This window comes from Ranitomeya imitator, chromosome 4, assembly GCF_032444005.1.
Source record: "Ranitomeya imitator isolate aRanImi1 chromosome 4, aRanImi1.pri, whole genome shotgun sequence".
NCBI lineage: Eukaryota > Metazoa > Chordata > Amphibia > Anura > Dendrobatidae > Ranitomeya > Ranitomeya imitator.
Genome location: NC_091285.1, coordinates 148,510,946 through 148,525,943, shown reverse-complemented (window position 1 = coordinate 148,525,943; position 14,998 = coordinate 148,510,946). Strand labels below are relative to the sequence as shown.

General features: G+C 44.0%; 1 protein-coding gene across 2 annotated transcripts in view; it reads right to left on the bottom strand.

Annotated features, from left to right (window-relative positions):
* Positions 1 to 667: 667 nt before the first annotated feature.
* KIF3A (kinesin family member 3A) overlaps positions 668 to 14,998 on the bottom strand; it is a 66,275-nt gene continuing 51,944 nt past the window's right edge. Inside the window, exons 14-17 of one of the 2 annotated variants that reach the window (XM_069764018.1) lie at positions 7,014 to 7,067; positions 6,863 to 6,931; positions 5,096 to 5,220; positions 668 to 2,085 (exon numbers count right to left, since the gene is read on the bottom strand). In XM_069764018.1, coding sequence (XP_069620119.1) covers positions 2,037 to 2,085; positions 5,096 to 5,220; positions 6,863 to 6,931; positions 7,014 to 7,067 — 297 coding nt within the window. In that variant the 3' untranslated portion in view covers positions 668 to 2,036. The remainder of the gene's footprint in view (positions 2,086 to 5,095; positions 5,221 to 6,862; positions 6,932 to 7,013; positions 7,068 to 14,998) is intronic. The other variant, XM_069764017.1, reaches the window with a different exon arrangement.

Genomic DNA, 14,998 nt, shown 5'->3' with positions numbered 1-14,998 from the left:
CTACAATTTTGTTTCTGGTGTCCTTTGACAGCTCTTTGGTCTTCACCATAGAGGAGTTTGGAGTCAGACTGTTTGAGGGTGTGCACAAGTGTCTTTTTATACTGATAACAAGTTTAAACAGGTGCCATTACTACAGGTAATGAGTGGAGGAAAGAGGAGACTCTTAAAGAAGAAGTTACAGGTCTGTGAGAGCCAGAAATCTTGATTGTTTGTTTCTGACCAAATACTTATTTTCCACCATAAAATGCAAAAAAAATGATAAAAAAAACAGACAATGTGATTTTCTGGATTTTTTTTTCTCAGTTTGTCTCCCATAGTTGAGGTCTACCTATGATGTAAATTACAGACGCCTCTCATCTTTTTAAGTGGTGGAACTTGCACTATTGCTGACTGACTAAATACTTTTTTGCCCCACTGTATATATATATATATATATATATATATATATATATATATATTTTGTTAATGAGGCTTATTAATAAATATTAGATGGAAAATGAGAGAAAGTAAAGGGTCCAAGTAAAATATTTGTTACATTTCCCAACAACTCCATGGTTCACAATTTGCTACATGAAAGAAAAAAAAAGAAAAAAAAGAAGGTGAAGTATAAAAATGGACATACGGCTTTAATAAACAAAAAAAAAAACAACAAAAAACAAAACTGTACATTAGGCCACAAAATATCCACACAAATATACATGAAATAAATATAAAGTAGAAATGATAGACGACGACGCGGTTACACAGTGAGATACAGTAACATCCTATAAGGGATACACTATAGACTGGGACTAGGAAACATTGCAGATGTAGTGAAGATGACTAACATGGTAGGAGGTCTTTTCAGATCTTCCAATTGTTAGGGTCACGCTGGCCTGGGACACCACAGAAGACCTGAAAGTGTCATGTAGCTTCTGCGTTACGGGGTTCAGAATGATCAACTTTATTGGTGCTTATGGGTGCACAATGGGTGCTTAATTTGCATGGGAACCGTTGGTTTATGGTGTGGAGAGGGGAGGCATGCTGGACTGGCTAAAAGCTCACCTTTACTAATATACTGGATTGGTGGCCCCACATCTTTTATTATCTAGGTTGGTACATGTAAGGTTTATGGTTAATTAAATATTTGGTTGACATTTAATCTAGTCTACATGTTCCAGTAGCATATATAGAAACAAGCCAGGATAGGTGATAGTTTACTGATCAGTAGGGATCCAAAGGCTCAAACCCGCACTGATTGGCAGAACAGGGAATTTTTTATCCTGATGGAGCAGTTTTATTCCCGTTACAAAATGGGCCGGCAAGTTGGGTCCCAACCGCGGCTCCATTCATTCTCTATGGGGCTGCCAGGAAAAGCCGAAAACAACCCTTGGCAGCCCCACAGTGAATGTATGGAGCGACTGTCGAGCACGCATACTGATACTCCATTCTAACAGGCTCCATGTCATGGAACCACCATGGATCAACAAATTATCAACAATCCTATGGCGCGCGATATCCTTCGGAGAGTTAATTGTCTTCACCTGACAACCCCTTTAAGTATAATCTTTTTTAATACTCCTTTTCTGGAGAGGATCAGAGCCGGAGCCTTTATACTTCTATGACAGTAGACCCCAAAAAAATTTGTAAAGTTGTAGCGATCTGGACTAGGCAATTGTCTAGATGCGGTGGAACTACAAGCTCCAGCTTGCTCAGTGCTACAGCTTGCCTTATACTGATATAAATATGATATCATTATACGGTCATACGCCAAGCCATGCAAGTAAGGTTACACAGATAATGCAGGGGTAAAAATATCAAATTCTGGTTAAGTCATCTGAAATACCACCTGTCCTGGCACGACACTGGAGAGATGCTACATTATATCCATTACCCAGGATCAAGGTTAATGATGAACCCATGATAATGAGGCATGTCACAATATAATAAGACACAGGGATTATCATACAAAGCCTACACAAGGTATCCATTACAATCTGCCTCAATGTCCGACCATTGTTCACACAGCATTCTTCATACTCCGGTGCAGAAAACAGCTACTGCAGCAGTGAGTCAATCACGGCTTCTGGTTTGGCTGACCGCTTCCTACAGGGAAGGAAAGGGGATATAGTGTGGTTAATACAGACACAGTCTGATATGAGCAATATCATTACATTGATATATTTCAAGATATGTTGCACATATTTACATCAATATATGAGCAATCAGTACAAACAATATCTCCTACAGGAGCACACTAGTTATAAAGAATATTGGAGATATAATAGCGTGCCAATCATTTGCATCCTATCTGGTATAGGATTATAAAACCCCCTTCAGTGTGCACTTGACTCAGCGGGGGGGGGGGAATCAAGCCTCAAAGGGCTATTAGTGACAGATCTCACACCTTGAGTCAGCTGAGAACAGAAGGAAAGGCTTGCTGGTCATGTCGATAACATGCTTTGTTGAGTCTGCTATGATTCCATAAGGAGTTAAGGTACCTTCACACATAACGATATCGTTAACGATATCGTTGCTTTTTGTGACGTAGCAACGATATCGTTAAGGAAATCGTTATGTGTGACAGCGACCAACGATCAGGCCCCTGCTGGGAGATCGTTGGTCGCTGAAGAAAGTCCAGAACTTTATTTCGTCGCTGGATCTCCCGCTGACATCGCTGGATCGGCGTGTGTGACACCGATCCAGCGATGTCTTCACTGGTAACCAGGGTAAACATCGGGTAACTAAGCGCAGGGCCGCGCTTAGTAACCCGATGTTTACCCTGGTTACCAGCGTAAAAGTAAAAAAAAAAAAACAAAACACTACATACTTACCTACCGCTGTCTGTCCCCGGCGCTGTGCTTCTCTGCACTCCTCCTGCACTGGCTGTGAGCACAGCGGCCGGAAAGCAGTGCGGTGACGTCACCGCTCTGCTTTCCGGCCGCTGGGCTTACACAGGGCAGAGAAGCAGAGCGCCGAGAGACAGACAGCGGAAGGTAAGTATGAAGTGTTTTTTTTTTTTTTTTACTTTTACGCTGGTAACCAGGGTAAACATCGGGTTACTAAGCGCGGCCCTGCGCTTAGTAACACGATGTTTACCCTGGTTACCGGCATTGTTGGTCGCTGGAGAGCGGTCTGTGTGACAGCTCTCCAGCGACGCTGCAGCGATCCGGATCGTTGTCTGTATCGCTGCAGCATCGCTCAGTGTGACGGTACCCTTATAGAGATATTATATGTCCTAGCCGTACATCATGCGTATTTTCGAGATCCCAAGAACATGGCAAACGCCCGGCTGGATCTCAACCTGTTCTAGCACTCAGGGGTATGGAAATACATAGAACAACCAGTAGAAACCAGATAGCAAAGCTGTGTTTGGTCTTAACGCGTAGCATGGGCCTGGCTGGATCACATGGTATCAGAACTGCTACCTTGGGACCGTCCAGAAAGGAGTTATGATCTTTCATAGGTTTTGGAAATTACAGCTGCAGAGGCAAGGGGAGGGAATTTAGGTTCAGTCCAAAGGGCAGGAGGGGAATGACCCAAAGGGGATAAAGGCTATTTAAAGGCCATGTAGTCCCTCTCTCTGTGATGCATTCGGTCCACTTCAGAAGTGTGGCTGCGCCTAAAATCTTGCTGAGAAGTGACCAAGGAAGCTGGAATCCCATGCCCCCTGTGGCCCAGCGCACCCATGATCTAACATCACCCATTAATTTACATATATGCTGCGTATATATTTTATCCTACCACTATCTGTATTTGCATATTTGACCAGTGTATATGTGTAACCATCGTGTATATAGTGTATTGTCTAGTGTGAGTTAAGGTGATTAAATATGTAAATATAACCTTGGGCTGCTCTTTTATCTCAATCCACACATCCGTTTCACTGTTTAACTTCTCATGCTACCGAGGCTGGTGTTTGGCCTGGTATAATCCCGTTACCAGACCGGGCTTATATCTAAAGAGAAACTGGTGGCAGTCCAACCTCACTGGTAGAGCTCTGTTTCACTGGTGCTAGTGAAAGGGGCCTCTCAGAGTTGTGAGCGAGTGTACTGCCACTCAAATGAGTGCGTTTGCCACATCCTGTCACTCCCCGTGTCTCCCTGGACCCGTGTGGAATCAATCTTTTTACAAAAGTATCGGGATTTGTCCAGGACAGTTCAGGAGAGAGAGTATAGTAGAAGAACGATCAGAATAGAGCTTAAAAAGGCATGTTAGGTTTATCTTGCAATATAACAACCAGGGATACATTATGCGGGAAGGCTAAAAAAAATTCTGACCACTACTTCCTACTGACCCGGTCCTCAACCTCAAGTAATAGGTGACAGATAAGCTGACAATGACTTACAGAAGAGCACAAAACCTGAGACACAACCTGGTACGTAGTTACTATCAAGGAACCACACCTAATAATGAGTTTGACACATAAATCACTAGGTTAGAGATGTTTGGAGAACCTTCTGCAATTTCTCTCTCATGGGAGACCGCAGTTTCCAATATTTTGCTTTAATTATAGTTATATGTCCTTTACGGTCTACTTTTGTAGACCAAAATAAAAATAACGCCTAGGCATACTTGTCTAACAGAAGCTAAAATAAAATTCTTTTGCCCTCAGGTCAACAGAGCCCTATGGATATGTTTGTGTCATAATATGAATGACTGTGGTAACAGATCCTATTCCGTTAATTAACTTCCATGTAGAAGTTGTGTTCTTCTGTAGAAACCATCAAAACGCTAGCAAAATTCCTCTGGATGTACACAAGGAGCATGAGTGCAATCTTTCTGTGGTTAATTATCAAAATTAAGCAGTAAGTTAATAGCTATTATACAATGAAATAGCATGCTGAGTGAGGAAACATAATATTGATCATTTTCCACCCTATAAAATCAGTTTAATAAATGTCCGTCACACCCCTCCTCAATTAATAAAAACAAAACAAAACACAACAACAAATGGTAAACTATCAGTACTGTTCCACTTTAGGTATGACCTACTGTATGCTGAATATGACCCAGCACTTTCCCTGCACCGTGCTGCCTGAGAGATAGTAGTAGAGACCTACCACTGTGGTAGCCTCAGATTTATGTCTCAAGTATGACAAAGCCTCACACATACCTCCGACATGTCTTGGGTCTTGTTTTTCCTTTTGATGTTCTAGGCCTTTCTAGCTTCATTAAGGACTGGCGAAGGCTCTCCTCGGTGTAAGCCAAATATACATGGGACAAATCTACTTCGAAAGGCTGAAAAATAAGTAAAAAAAAACAACTCCATCACCGGCCAATGCTGGAGGGTTATGTAAACTATAATACACAAAACACAGTAAACTAGACACTGGTTAACAGAATAAAACATAAAAGCCAAAACTATTATTTTTTATCTTTACATGGTTACAGAGCTGCTATGAAAGTCTTTTTTTGCGTATGGAAAATATTTTGTTTTCGGCAGATATATGAAGTATCACACAATACCTGAATTATGAAGTAAAAAATATTATAAGTGATGGCAACAAAAGAAATAAACAAAACAATTAACAACTCAACTTCCATAGAGTTCATTGGGTAGGCGGTCTAGTTTTTTTTTTAAACCTAGATTTTTTTCTTTTACTGATTTGGAGGTATGCTCAGGGTCATTGTTGCGCTACAAGGGCGCTAACAATTATTTATTAATAGATTATTTTAGTTTTGTAATTTTTATTTTAAACCACTCAAAATGATTTCAGTTTCCAATTGTGATGCTGAATCACAAATGAAACACCAAGTCACTACTTATGGACAAGCTGTGAGACAGGGTATTCAAGAAGCCTGGGGTCAGATATCAAGAGAGCTTATCATATACTCTGGATTTTGACAAAGGTATAGTCAGGTCAAAGTCCGAGGTCAGAACTCCAAGAAGGTAGCGGATCAAGACAAATGGATGGTCAAAGGCAAGGTTCAAGGTCAGACAGCAAAAGATTAGAAACAGAGCCCTGGAAAACAAGACACACACACAGGCTGAGGCTATGACTGGACATAATCAGACAGCCAGCTAAATAGTCAGGTAATCAACCAGAACAGGAGACAGTTGGAAGAAACCCAGCACGCCCCTACCCTGATTTGCAGTTGGACGGTCACAATACTGATCGCTCTGCATGCCCCTTATTCTATAGGGTGGCTGAGCTGTCACTCACTGCATCCAGGTCACAGTGAGTGGTGGAAATGTGACAAATAATCGATTTACAGTATATATATTATTGGTGAAATTAAAAAGGTGGCAAAAGTTCTGAGATGGTGCGCTTTTCTTTACATGACAAAAAAACTGGCATATCAACTGGATCCAGTTTAATAAGTTAAATTAATACAGCAGAGAGTAAAAAAAAAAGTAGAATATTCTGGTGGGAAATAGATTATTTTCTTTGATTACAAACTTTTAAAAGACTACCAGTTCAAGAAGTTGTCAATATTAATAGTACTAGAATAACTGCAGAAGATGACATATTAGAAATGAAAATGCTACAAATGGAAAGCTGGTACACTATACAAAAAAGCAAATCATCAGATGACAAAGAAGAAGAAGAGGTTACTGTAAATGCCTAGTCCAGATCAGATATGGAGAAATATTGTGAGATAACTGCGGTTTGTTTTATGGGTTGAAGCTAAAAAACTGTTTCCTTCTCTACGTGACCAAATCTACTATAGGTCTTTCCATAAATACAGTATATGTCTTACATCACTACATGTCAAGTTAACGTGTGTACAGTGTACATGTGCTTTGTATGTATACTTTTTATAGATTTTATATATTGTGCCACTTTTGTCTTCAGATAAAAATTTGTTAAATATCAAGATCATGGAACAAAAAGAAAAAAAAAAAAAAGACATTTTACAAAGATAAATAGAGACTTACATCCTTTTCTTTCTTGTCAGGTACAGGAGTTTGCTTTCTCATATTGTTTCCAGTGTAAGCAACGCATTTCTTACAAACGAGAGATAAAAACATACGTTAGGCTAAAGTACTGTGCGTTCACCTTCCCAGTAAATCTAAGAAAACTGCTTACCAGCTGCCACTCTCCAATGTCTTCATTCCAATGGACGTAATTTTCAATCATGTCCTGAACAGAAAAAAAAACTATATTATACACATGTAACTATGTTTTTAGAGTGAATATTTAGGCTGACTTGCTTCTTGATGCTGAAATACATCAAAGGTTTCCCGACAGAGGTACTTATGGAAATTCTGACACTGCCTAGAAGATTACGGTTCAGGTGAACGTAGACCTTGCCACATAACTGTGACCCTAATATACTCTTAAATCCACCAAGAATTAGCTGGGAAAAATGGAGGGTTCTTAAATGGCTTAAAAGTGAAATCCTGAATGTAAATACCATACTGAGATTTTGGGGATGAGTGCTACCAAGCGCCACTGAGTCGTGACACCATATCTGCAGGTTAATATCATTTTTACACATAATATAATAATCTTTATTTTTATAATAATCTTTATTTTTACATAGCGCTAACATATTCCGCAGCACTTTACATTTTGCACACATTATCATCACTGTCTCCGATAGGGCTCACAATCTAAATTCCCTATCAGCATGTCTTTGCAATGTGGGAGGAAACCGGAGTACCCGGAGGAAACCCACGCAAACACAAAGAGAACATACAAACTCTTTGCAGATGTTGTCCTTGGTGGGGTTTGAACCCAGGACTCCAGCGCTGCAAGGCTGCTGTGCTAACCACTGCGCCAGGTTCCCTTCTGGGTTCCAAGAAATAATATGACTCCTGTACGCATCATTTGCAAATCAAATAATTTCCCTATATTAGGCTATGTTCACATGATCATTGCAATTCTCGGACCAACAGATGAGGATTTTCCTGAGATTTACCTTTACTTTATACTGAATATTGTTATTTATCAGCCACGTGAACAGACATAGCTATGTATCATACAGCTGAGTTAAAGAAAGAAGACACAGCTGCTTCACAAGAGTTGTGGTATGTGTACTTGACATCTTTCAAGTACATTCTGCTATGAAAACTGCATGAAAAAGTGCTAAAGAGTGAACGTCTGCATGTCTATTGAAAAACGACTTGTGGATCATATGTTCAGTCTTTTGAGCATCTTTTAACTACTTCAAGCTTCCAAAGACACCCAGCAGTTAAAAAAAAAAGAAGCTAAATCCTCCATCTGGCATTTGCCGACTTGAACCTGTCATTGGGAAGGCTTAAAGAAGACGCCAATAAGACGCTAGCGATTTTACAGGAAACATTGCTAAATGTTAAGAGGCTGGAAATAGGAAGGCACTAAGGCGGCTAAGAGGCAAACAATTCACTTCTTCACGCAGGATTCAATTCAGGACATATGCGGCACGAAATCCAGGATGGCAACTAATGGGTGGTGCTCAACCATAAGATCTATCTATATATATAATTGTCTAAGGGTTTTTCCGTCTGTCTATCTGTCTGTCTTGTCTGTCTGTCTGTCTGTCCTGGAAATCCCGCGTCTCTGATTGGTCGAGGCCGCTAGGCCTCGACCAATCAGAGACCGGCACAGCATCGACGTAGAAATCCCGCGTCTCTGATTGGTCAAGGCCGCCAGGCCTCGACCAATCAGCAACGGGCACAGCGACGATGATGTCATAAAGGACGTAGAAATCACGCATCTGATTGGTCGAGGCCGCCAGGCCTCGACCAATCAGCAACGGGCACAGCGACGATGATGTCATAAAGGACGTAGACATCTCACGTTTCTGATTCAGCGACGGGCACAGTATCGACGTAGATGTCATAATGGTTGCCATGGCGACGATGATGTCAAAGGTTGCCTCGACCAATCAGCGACGGGCACAGTCTGCCGCGAATTCTGGAATCATCATTGTCCATATACTACGGGGACATGCATATTCTAGAATACCCGATGCGTTAGAATCGGGCCACAATCTAGTATATAATAACGATCCACGTAGAGAATAAATGAAAGTGGCCCTCACCCAGATGTTGCTGAATAATGATGTCCTTTATTCAGAAAAACAAATGGACAAACATGGAGAGGAGAGGCGGCTGGTAGCAGTTAGGGTGCGGGAAGGAGGAAAGGGACGACGGCCGTTTCGCGCTTGTGCGCTTCTACGGCACAAGGAGAGGCGGCTGGTAGCAGTTAGGGTGCGGGAAGGAGGAAAGGGACGACAACAAATGGACAAACAGGCCTCGACCAATCAGCAACGGGCACAGCGACGATGATGTCATAAAGGACGTAGACATCCCACGTCTCTGATTGGTCGAGGCCGCCAGGCCTCGACCAATCAGCAACGGGCACAGCGACGATGTCATAATGGTTGCCATGGCAACGATGATGTCATAAAGGTTGCCTCAACCAATCAGCGACGGGCACAGTCTGCCGCGAATTCTGGAATCATCATTGTCCATATACTACGGGGACATGCATATTCTAGAATACCCGATGCGTTAGAATCGGGCCACAATCTAGTATATAATAACGATCCACGTAGAGAATAAATGAAAGTGGCCCTCACCCAGATGTTGCTGAATAATGATGTCCTTTATTCAGAAAAACAAATGGACAAACATGGAGAGGAGAGGCGGCTGGTAGCAGTTAGGGTGCGGGAAGGAGGAAAGGGACGACGGCCGTTTCGCGCTTGTGCGCTTCTACGGCACAAGGAGAGGCGGCTGGTAGCAGTTAGGGTGCGGGAAGGAGGAAAGAGACGACAACAAATGGACAAACAGGCCTCGACCAATCAGCAACGGGCACAGCGACGATGATGTCATAAAGGACGTAGACATCCCACGTCTCTGATTGGTCGAGGCCGCCAGGCCTCGACCAATCAGCAACGGGCACAGCAACGATGATGTCATAATGGTTGCCATGGCAACGATGATGTCATAAAGGTTGCCTCAACCAATCAGCGACGGGCACAGTCTGCCGCGAATTCTGGAATCATCATTGTCCATATACTACGGGGACATGCATATTCTAGAATACCCGATGCGTTAGAATCGGGCCACAATCTAGTATATAATAACGATCCACGTAGAGAATAAATGAAAGTGGCCCTCACCCAGATGTTGCTGAATAATGATGTCCTTTATTCAGAAAAACAAATGGACAAACATGGAGAGGAGAGGCGGCTGGTAGCAGTTAGGGTGCGGGAAGGAGGAAAGGGACGACGGCCGTTTCGCGCTTGTGCGCTTCTACGGGTCCACCTGGACCACCTGGTCTACGGGTCCAGGTGGACCCGTAGAAGCGCACAAGCGCGAAACGGCCGTCGTCCCTTTCCTCCTTCCCGCACCCTAACTGCTACCAGCCGCCTCTCCTCTCCATGTTTGTCCATTTGTTTTTCTGAATAAAGGACATCATTATTCAGCAACATCTGGGTGAGGGCCACTTTCATTTTCTCTACGTGGATCATTGCTAAATGTTTTGTCTATTGTTACTTACATGCTGCATTCAGTCTCCCCCTCATCACCCAACAGTCATATCTTCTAGTTCAGAAACATAAATTCTCACAAAGATGGCAAAATAACATGACTGCCAACTGCCCAGCATCAGCCGACTGCAGTCTCTCTACCATTTAAAAAGAAGTGTCCTACTGGCAGGAGTGGTTGTGTATGGACCAGGCTGAACTCGCTGCGGGAAGGGGTTAGAAACCGGACATAGCAGCTGCTATGATTTCAAGTAGGCTCAGGTCATGGTGGTTTAATTCCTTATCGCAGTCATATGTAACTGTGGCAAATAAGTGGTTAGACAGAAAGGGGCCATCTTCTGTCACTCCATTGGCCACCCAACCCGACCCAACACCATCGAGGATGCCGATGAGTTGTCATGGCAGCTAGGGCCTAGTGAAGGCCACCTTCTCTACCTTGCTAAGACGGCACTGGCAGTAGGGTGGTCCTTAATGCAAGCAAAAAATGATATTTTCAATTTTTTGATGGGGCACCCTCTGAAACGATTCATTCTGCTGTATCATTAGTCTCTTTCATAACACTGATTACTATCTTGGCAGATTTCATCATCTGCAGAACATTTCTCAACAACAAGACTGCTAATATGAGGCATACAGATAGGTCTAGTAACATTTCTATCACCTGTATGCCCATATTAATAGGTCATATACGTATATATGTATGTCTGGGGGTAACAGATTTTCTTTAATGCTGCATTTCTGTCACCAACTTTGGCCACATCAAGGCTTGCTGACAGTTTGTCATCTACGTACTACACCGACTCTTCCTCTTTTGCTGACGGCAGTACTTCTGATGTTTCATCATCTCCCGTATCTACTTCATCAGATGATGACAGCAGCACCACCTTTTCCTCTCTAGAACTTCTTTTTTGTCTCTCTTAATTCTTTTCTTGTAATTTGTCTCTACTTTCTTCAAAATGTCTTTTTTTTCCCCCAAGCTTTGTCAACACCTCTCATTTTTCCATGGCTTCCAGTTGTCCCTGAGCTAGCAAAAAGTCCTTGTCTTCCGGTATTCTTGTCATATCCATAGTCCTAGCATGCGCGATATCATGTTGTCTAATCCTGAGTCCCATTCTTCCACCTTCTTCACACTATCAGAACATTTCGTTTTGTTTTTCTTTAGCTTGTCATATTCTTTGAAGAAACCTTCCACTTTTTCAACCCCATGTTTTTTCAGTCTCTTAGGGATGCCTGCCTTTACCCAGACATCAAGAACATCATTAGTTCTTAAACAAGCTGCATCACGAACTGTCTGATAAGTCATTTTCTTGTAGTAGAACAGTGACATAACCTCCCTCATGGATGACAGTTTAGTTGAAGATAAACTACTATCAGACATTTATCCAATAAGCTACAAGTTTGTTTTGCTTTGTGCCGGCTGATCAGCTCTTCGACTCCGCAGCTGCAAGTGTCGCGGCTGTTTCACTGTCAGAACACATGCATGGAGAGCCCAACACACAAGCTCTCCATGCATGAGTCGGGACTGTCACACAGCCACGAGACATGCATCTCTGGCGCCGATCAGCAGGCACAATCCTGGTATCCAGGTTCCCTCTGCAGCTTATTCAATAAGCACTAAAGCTTGCCAAATTAGCAGGGACCTGAGCATTTTGAAGTTACTGCCAGGCATGTGACTGATCACTATCTGAAAAGTCCTTGAGCTAGCCAGGACCTGCAGCATCCATGCAGGAAAGTGCAAGTCCTGGTAGCTTCCTTTCCTGCCCTGCAACAATCAGACAGATCAGCGTGGGACAGGAGGAGAGCGAGCTATGCCACTGCAGAGGATGCTGCCTCTGGCCTATGGCACACAGACTATTTTAGTAAGATTTTTACTCACTAAAAAGTGAGTTTTAGTCCAAAAAACTGCAATAAGTTTGGTATTACCATAGACATACTGATTCGCAGAATAAAGTGAACATTTGAATGGTATAAGTTGCATGGAGCGGGTCAGATTTGACTTTAGTCAGATGTGACAATTTCAAGTGACATATTTTAAGTGTATCATCTGAATTATACCACGATAATCCATTGCATATTCTCCTTCACGCTGCCATGCCCTGATCCATCTGCTTTCATTCACAGGTATGTCGGAACGATCTCCTACTCTGGAATAGCCACTGCACCCCTGAATCCCATGTACTTCTCTCCCTCTTTCCTAACTGCTGGTACGTCTGAACCATCTCCTACTCTGGAATAGCCACTGCACCCCTGAATCCCATGTACTTCTCTCCCTCTTTCCTAACTGCTGGTACGTCTGAACCATCTCCTACTCTGGAATAGCCACTGCACCCCTGAATCCCACGTACTTCTCTCCCTCTTTCCTAACTGCTGGTACGTCTGAACCATCTCCTACTCTGGAATAGCCACTACACCCCTGAATCCCACGCACTTCTCTCCCTCTTTCCTAACTGCTGGTACGTCTCAACCATCTCCTACTCTGGAATAGCCACTGCACCCCTGAATCCCACGTACTTCTCTCCCTCTTTCCTAACTGCTGGTACGTCTCAACCATCTTCTACTCTGGAATAGCCACTGCACCCCTGAATCCCACGTACTTCTCTCCCTCTTTCCTAACTGCTGGTACGTCTGAACCATCTCCTACTCTGGAATAGACACTGCACCCCTGAATCCCACGTACTTCTCTCCCTCTTTCCTAACTGCTGGTACGTCTGAACCATCTCCTACTCTGGAATAGCCACTGCACCCCTGAATCCCACGTACTTCTCTCCCTCTTTCCTAACTGCTGGTACGTCTGAACCATCTCCTACTCTGGAATAGCCACTGCACCCCTGAATCCCACGTACTTCTCTCCCTCTTTCCTAACTGCTGGTACGTCTGAACCATCTCCTACTCTGGAATAGCCACTACACCCCTGAATCCCACGTACTTCTCTCCCTCTTTCCTAACTGCTGGTACGTCTGAACCATCTCCTACTCTGGAATAGCCACTGCACCCCTGAATCCCACGTACTTCTCTCCCTCTTTCCTAACTGCTGGTACGTCTGAACCATCTCCTACTCTGGAATAGCCACTGCACCCCTGAATCCCACGTACTTCTCTCCCTCTTTCCTAACTGCTGGTACGTCTGAACCATCTCCTACTCTGGAATAGCCACTGCACCCCTGAATCCCACGTACTTCTCTCCCTCTTTCCTAACTGCTGGTACGTCTCAACCATCTCCTACTCTGGAATAGCCACTGCACCCCTGAATCCCACGTACTTCTCTCCCTCTTTCCTAACTGCTGGTACGTCTGAACATCTCCTACTCTGGAATAGCCACTGCACCCCTGAATCCCACGTACTTCTCTCCCTCTTTCCTAACTGCTGGTACGTCTGAACCATCTCCTACTCTGGAATAGCCACTGCACCCCTGAATCCCACGTACTTCTCTCCCTCTTTCCTAACTGCTGGTACGTCTCAACCATCTCCTACTCTGGAATAGCCACTGCACCCCTGAATCCCACGTACTTCTCTCCCTCTTTCCTAACTGCTGGTACGTCTGAACCATCTCCTACTCTGGAATAGCCACTGCACCCCTGAATCCCACGTACTTCTCTCCCTCTTTCCTAACTGCTGGTACGTCTGAACCATCTCCTACTCTGGAATAGCCACTGCACCCCTGAATCCCACGTACTTCTCTCCCTCTTTCCTAACTGCTGGTACGTCTCAACCATCTCCTACTCTGGAATAGCCACTGCACCTTTGAATCCCACGTACTTCTCTCCCTCTTTCCTAACTGCTGGTACGTCTGAACCATCTCCTACTCTGGAATAGCCACTGCACCCCTGAATCCCACGTACTTCTCTCCCTCTTTCCTAACTGCTGGTACGTCTGAACCATCTCCTACTCTGGAATAGCCACTACACCCCTGAATCCCACGCACTTCTCTCCCTCTTTCCTAACTGCTGGTACGTCTCAACCATCTCCTACTCTGGAATAGCCACTGCACCCCTGAATCCCACGTATTTCTCTCCCTCTTTCCTAACTGCTGGTACGTCTCAACCATCTTCTACTCTGGAATAGCCACTGCACCCCTGAATCCCACGTACTTCTCTCCCTCTTTCCTAACTGCTGGTACGTCTGAACCATCTCCTACTCTGGAATAGACACTGCACCCCTGAATCCCACGTACTTCTCTCCCTCTTTCCTAACTGCTGGTACGTCTGAACCATCTCCTACTCTGGAATAGCCACTGCACCCCTGAATCCCACGTACTTCTCTCCCTCTTTCCTAACTGCTGGTACGTCTGAACCATCTCCTACTCTGGAATAGCCACTGCACCCCTGAATCCCACGTACTTCTCTCCCTCTTTCCTAACTGCTGGTACGTCTGAACCATCTCCTACTCTGGAATAGCCACTACACCCCTGAATCCCACGTACTTCTCTCCCTCTTTCCTAACTGCTGGTACGTCTGAACCATCTCCTACTCTGGAATAGCCACTGCACCCCTGAATCCCACGTACTTCTCTCCCTCTTTCCTAACTGCTGGTACGTCTGAACCATCTCCTACTCTGGAATAGCCACTGCACCCCTGAATCCCACGTACTTCTCTCCCTCT